At 36.5% G+C, this 7240-nt stretch overlaps 1 protein-coding gene across 1 annotated transcript; it reads left to right on the forward strand.

Moving 5' to 3' along the window:
* Positions 1-631: 631 nt before the first annotated feature.
* LOC131949190 (matrilin-2-like) lies at positions 632-1918 on the forward strand. Its single transcript, XM_059310979.1, has one exon. It carries the CDS (start codon positions 632-634, stop codon positions 1916-1918), a length of 1287 nt encoding a protein of 428 aa, XP_059166962.1.
* Positions 1919-7240: the final 5322 nt, after the last annotated feature.

Genomic DNA, 7240 nt, shown 5'->3' on the forward strand with positions numbered 1-7240 from the left:
TATATACATAACAACATGTAAGGGACATCACTCAAGATAACAATATAAATATAATACTAATACAGAAGAGTGAGTTCCCTTGACCTCACAATTATTTCAATCTATTACAGATGATTTAAATACGAAGAAGAACATTATTTATATTCTGCTGGGTCGCTATTATTGAGCATTAATGGACCGCTAAATAACAAAACAACACTGTATAGACATTAGAATTAATAAGTGCTAGTTAAATTCTTAATGCTACATACAAGTGACGGATGAGATAAAATACTAACAACGTTGTCTTTTATCTCAAGGGTTTGCAAATGTTCACTCGTTAAACGTCATAACCATCAGCACAGACAACACAACATACGCTCTCTCCCCAACAAACCAGAGTTTCTTTTGCTCGGCAACGTTTTGTAAAACCATCGGAAGCTCTATCGCAATCTTTGATAACAACGATGCATATTTTCAAGTTCAGAGCCATTTGGCACAAACTTATTCGGTCTATCAGGTTTGGGTGGATATTATAAAAAATAGCAGCGGGTTTTTTTGGAAAAACGAAAAAATAAGTAATAATGTGTGGTCGATATTCGATCCAAACGATGGGTGTCAACTCCAGACAACGACTCAATGCTTTGTGAGGATGACACCTTTTGGGCTACAGGATAAAAGTACAAGCAACTATAACTTCACAGCTCTTTGTAGATCGCCTGGTAAAGAAGGGTCTCCTCAGAGCAAAGACGGAGTTAACTGTTTTGGCGGAGACAAGTGTGTTAATTCTTCCTGTCTTCAGACTTGTACGACTTTTGGTGATTTTTATAGTTGTGAATGTAATATGGAAAACAAATTAGGACCGGATTTGACGACATGTTTTGTAAAAACGGAGAACAACTGTTCAAGGGTAGGTCAGAGACTTGACAGCAGCAACAACTGTAGTTGCGCTGAAGGTTATGTAAAGAATCAAACAGGCGGTAACAACTGTGTTGATGTAGACGAGTGTCTGAGCTCTCCATGTCAACATGTTTGTACAAATTTGAACGGTTCCTACAGCTGTGGATGTTACCATGGATACAACCTAATTTCTGACAACGAAACTTGTGACGATATAGACGAGTGTCAAACTACAGCACACAACTGCTCCCAGTTATGTAACAACACTGTAGGTGGTTACACCTGTAGCTGCCATCAAGGTTATGAGTTACACAACAACAGCAGATTTCTCTGTGTGGATGTCGACGAATGTGCTTTAGGAAATGACAACTGTTCTGATGGTTGTAACAACACGGCCGGTAGCTACGTGTGTACATGTAAGGACGGCTATCACATTGACACACACGATCCTTTCACCTGCGTGGATATGGATGATTGTCAACAAGGCCGACACAATTGTACACAAAATTGTACAAATTCTTTTGGCTCGTACGTCTGTAGTTGTTTCCATGGTTACCGTCTTGACAACAAAGACAACGTCACTTGCTTGGATATCAACGAGTGTAAAGAAAACTCAGACACCTGTGAAAATACCTGTGTCAACACATTAGGTTCTTACACCTGTACCTGCCCACTAGGTTACCAACTTGACCAAGATGGTAGCTCCTGTGTCAAGACCAGATCACAACCATCTTGTCCCTGCTCCTGTAGGACTCAGACCAGAATCAACATGTCCAGTACTCTAATGGCCGTTCAGAAAGATATTGACCAGATCAAAAAGAACTTGACCGTTGAGACTCACGACCTGTCGTCCTACATACGGAGCAAGACTTCCGCTACAGACGACAGAATGACGGCAAAGACAGTCGGTTTATTTGGCGCCATTTTGTTCGGGATCACCATGGGAGTTGTAGTAGTTCCTGACGTCATCACACTCATAAAGTTCCTGCTCTCAAAGCTGAGGCCTGTCTGCAGAAAAAACGTCGTTGAGTGTATATGACATTTTACTTTAGGTTAGCTCATGACATGCGGATCATCGCCAATTAATTAAAATTCATAGTAATTGATTCTATTTATTTTGTTTTATTTTTAATTTTGATGCTCATCATGTATTTTTATCTTTGGCACGAACCAACAATGTTGCATTACTTAATATTTCAATGTTAATTTAAGTGACCTTTATGTCTCAGATACATGCTATTAATATTTATGCATACATTTCATTAATTGGTTTCTTAATCTTGAACAGATAGTTTTTATTTATTTTTTATTTTGGTAATTTGCCTGATATTGTTAAGAATAATCTAGAAATAGTTAGACCCCTTGGATAGTGAGTCGGGATTGGAATGGTTACCTTGTTCTTGAAATACAAATTTTTATATAAGACCAATTTTATTATCATATTTAACCATGCAACAATAAGTAAAGCCGTTTTTTTTTCAGACATTTTATTCCGGGGTGGGGGGGGGGGGGGGGGTAACATTCGAAACTTTCATGGGCTGACTTAAACGTTCCGGGTGGGGGAGCTTTACCCATCTGAAGAATAAACTGAATGAAACTGCAACAAGGTAGCTCAAATTATGTGTTTGTATATTTTTGTATACAATTTAAATATTTTATTACTGATGCAGACAATATTACACTTAAAGTCAGTGTTTTGTAGATTTTAGTAAATATTTTTGTATATATTTACCGCTCTTTTATATAGCTTTGAAAACTGTGGATTCGTTTTTAATAAAATCGCTATTTTCAAGAAAGCTGTACTAGTCTACTACTGTAATGAAGTACTTTTTGTTGTAATTGATATCTATCTATTTATTGTTTAGTGGTAGAGAGCGAGACTACTAACCCGAAAGTATCATGTTTGAATCAGTGTTTAAGTCAGTAGAACGTCCTTGTGCTATGATGGGGAAAACAATGGCAGGTAGGCATAATGCTGACCACAATATCCCTTCATATATGAAGGTTTCTGAAACAGATTAACTCTACTTCATCTGCCTCTTGTGTCTTGGACACGAACAGAAAAAGATGATAATTATTTGTTTATCTTTCACGTGTTACACAATTCCTTATCTTAACGTGGTACTCTAACCTAAAAAGGTCACTGTAGTTTGTCGCAAAGAAAAAGTGAGATGGACATAAAAATGGCAATGTGATAAAAAATGTCCTACCTAACATCACTCATACATCACTACCTAAGTGGCCATCGATGTTTCAACCAATGAACCCGTACTTAAACATAATTTGATTTTAATGTCGAGAAAATCGATTCCTATGCTAATTGAATTGTTAAAAGAACCCCCCTCAGAGGCGTATCCAGGTTTTCGTTGTAGGGGGAGCGAAAAGATAAAAAAAGGCGCCGAATTTTTAACACGTTCTATATACGTGTATTATATATATATACATATATGTATATATATATATATATATATATATATATATATATATATATATATATATATATATATATATATATATATATATATATATATAAAATTACTAGCTGTATGTCATTACTTCGCTATGATGTAAGATAAATTGAAAGTAGCTCTCTGAAGAATTAAGAAAAAACACACAGTGTAGGCCGACAAAACAAAAATTGTATCAATCTAAACAAAAAAAAATGTAAAAAAATTTACACACACCACAACCAAAAACAATGAACGTAACACAATCGGTTTTGTAATTCTTGTAAAAAAAAAATTCTTAAATAATAATTCCTGGGAAATTATTTAAGACAAGTGAAATAGGGGAAATAATCAATGTCTTAATATCAATATGTGTATATCTACACATTTAATTATAAATGTTAAAACAGATAAATAATTACTTTAGAATATAATGAAATTGTTTAACACTATTCGTGTTTACAAAATGTTTTTGTCTATAATCAGAATTAAATATATCGTCATCATAAATGCTTAAGTATTACAGCATAATGAAAGTTTTTGAAATCAGAGTTGGTATAAAACCACGCTTTTCGATTCAATATAAGGCAGTTAGAATAACAGCCTACATTTAACTAAATACCGGTCTTTTAGTTCAGATCATATGTTTTTAATTAACTACTGCTTCTTTGTGTTCTTTAAAGATCATTTTTTAACATAGTGATAGGTATGGGTTAGATCACTGTATTGATCACACACACTTTTACTGGTAATTGCAAAAACAATATTCACATATTTTTACGTTTTAAAAGCTAATTTTCTTGCGGCATGGTACTTTGGTACATCATTACGCGTTTTCCCAAAAGTACTTTACAGATCAGTTCGGGGTGGGTTGGGGGTGGGGAGGGAGGGGGTGGGTTCAACTTCATTCACCACTGTCCGGTCACTTTAGGTCAATTATCCAAACCAGTGTATACCTAGGTGTGACATTAATGTCGCTCTACACAATTGTGGTGGTGAGGTGGGGGGGGGGGGGAGATAACCAACTCAGAGTGAACATAGTATCCGTTTTTAGATGACTGTTCTAAACATACATATAAATTACACATGTATACTGATTCAGAAATAGATTTAAATAAGTAGCAGTGGTATTATGACAATAGTTTTTACAGAGGGGTCCATGGGGGAGGGGGGTTGTAACTGTTTCATATAATTTATAATTGTAATCACTATCGCCCAAACTGTCATAATACTACCACTTCATCGTGATGACGTTGTTAACCTTGTCAACATTTCCCCAACGTTACGCAGTTCGCCCATAAGTAAATTTAAATAGAGGTGCCACATCAGTTGTATTTGTTTCTGTATTGTAATAAAAAAAAATAATAACACGATTCAAACTGTATATATAAAGTAATTATGTGTGAAGTTTTATGTATAACATTTTCTAATTCAAATATTCGTAAGCAAATACATTATACAGTTGCCTTAAACTTAACACCCCTCTTGCCAAGTGGTACTAACCGTAGAGGTTTTTTAAACATTGCAATGCATCGAAATGGTTATTTTTAGAATGGAAAACTGATGCAGCTGTTAATACGTGTTGTAAACGTAGACACTACTAGACTAGTACAATAATGCTTAATTGCCTCATGAAAAGAAATCTTGTGATTTACATGTGCTGACCAAAACTTTTTTTTAACAAATATCATTGTTTAAAACTTTGAGTTTAAAAAGTTTCCAAAAAGGCGCCACTTTGCTGAAAATGGCCAGAGGGGGAGCGGCCGCTCCCCCTGCTCCCCCCCTGCGTACGCTACTGACCCCCCTCCCTACAACATTTATTTAAAGCCCCTGATGTTCCAGGACCTGCTACAAAGCTTAATGGACCATATCGCTTTGTAATGGGAATATATTTCTCTGGGTCTGACGGAACATTATGCTGTGCCACTGCTCTGGAAGCAACAAAAGGTTGAGGATCTTTGGCAGTTAGAATAAGAATAAAAAGGTTTGGTACGGTTACTGAAAGCCAATAATTGATAAGCGACAGTGATTCTATACGTTTTAAGACGCATAAATGGGTTGTAATGTAGCTTACAGCCATCTGCAGACTCTCCTGGTGACTTTGTTCTGGTTTAACCGGTGAGTATTCATATATACATATATGTATATATATATATATATATATATATATATATATATATATATATATATATATATATATATATATATATATATATATATATAAACAAGAAATGTATGTCTGTGTGTCTGTGTGTCTGTCCTTTATGCATTACTACACCTCTCAGCACATCGCCGTGAAACTTTGGGAAGTTGTTGAGAATATTCCTGGGGAGGTTTCTGCGAAAAAAAAAATTCAAATTCGCAGGGGTGGCGCCCCGGCAGGGCGCGATTTGTTTTTCTCTATATACGGTATATAAAAATAAAAAGATTTGACAGCGTTCATCTGATAGCCATGAGACTTTAGGGAGTTGATTAGAACACTCTCGGAAAGGGTTCTGTACAAAAATCATTTTTAATTTCGCAAGGGCGGCGCCACGGGAGGGTGCCATTTTTCTCTATATACGGTATATAAAAATAATAAAAGTGAATTGCCGTGACACAGTTCACGCGATCACCATGAAACTTTGGGAGGATGTTGAAAATATCATGGGGAGGTTTCTGCGCTAAAATCATTTTGCAGGAGTGGCGCCCCGGCAGGGCGCGATTTGTATTTTGTCTATGTTCAGTATATAAAAATAAGTCGATTTTGTTTTGACACCGTTTATCCGATAGGCATGAAACTTTGGGGAGTTCATCATAACACTCTAAGGAAGGGTTCTATAAAAAATATTTTTATTTCGCAAGGGCGGCACCACGGAATGGTGGGATTTTTCTCTATATACGGTATATAAAAATAATAAAAGTGAATTGCGGTGACACGATCGCCATGAAACTTTGGGAAGATGTTGAGAATATTCCTGGGGAGGTTTCTGCGCTGAAAACATTTTCAAATTTGCAGGGGTTGCACCATGGTAGGGCGCGATTTGTTTTCTCTCTATATATATGGTATATGAAAATAAAAGTTGATTGCGGTCACACAACGTTCATCCATCCAACAGCCATCAAAGCTCAGGGACTTGATTAGAACACTCAAGGGAAGGGTTCTGTAAAAAATAATTTTTAATTTCGCAAGGGCGGCTGCACGGAATGATGGGATTTTTCTCAATATACGGTATTTAAAAATAAAAGACTATTGCGGGTCGACGCAATTTATCCCGGTGCCATAAAACTTTAGGGAGTTGATGAATACTCCCGATAAGGTTTCTGAGGTGGGAGGGGGGAATAGGGATGGGTGGGTGGAGTGGGCGGGGAAATTTATTTTTGCATGGGCGGCCCCCCGGCAGGATGCGATTTGGCGCCCTGGTTTTTCCCGTGAGCGCTATGGTGAATATGTTCTGTCTAAACAGTGTGATAGACAATGAATAGTATTCGGCGTTACAAATGCTTACTAAATTGAATCAGGCGTGTCCTCTGGCGCCCTGGTAGGATGCGATTAGGCTGCAAATAAAAATGTCTGTTTCGGCCCCCAAAGGCTCACATTTGCCGCTGAGGGCCATGTAATACGTTTTATTTTAATAATCAGAAAAATTAACCAACGTTAGATTATTTACTGGGATGTTTCTTTTTGTCCGTAAAAAAAATCCAAATAGTTTCGTCACTTTGCGAATGATGCAATTAGCATCTATTTTTAGATAATCCAATCAGAAATTGAGATCGAGCATCTAAGAATCGACCATTAGTAACGCTAACATATTGCATCAGTCACACTGATGTTTAAAACGCGTCAAAGAATTTTTTTACGTGTTAAATAACAAATCCTGTTCATTTGTGTCACTTTAGTGAATGACGCAATCTGCATCATTGTTAACAGGATG

This window comes from Physella acuta, unplaced genomic scaffold, assembly GCF_028476545.2.
Source record: "Physella acuta isolate Inbredline_101_S28 unplaced genomic scaffold, ASM2847654v3 ptg000677l, whole genome shotgun sequence".
Lineage (NCBI taxonomy): Eukaryota > Metazoa > Mollusca > Gastropoda > Physidae > Physella > Physella acuta.

Excerpts from the sequence above, each read along its gene's own strand:
- LOC131949190 (XM_059310979.1), top strand. The coding sequence starts at position 632 with ATGACACCTTTTGGGCTACAGGATAAAAGTACAAGCAACTATAACTTC.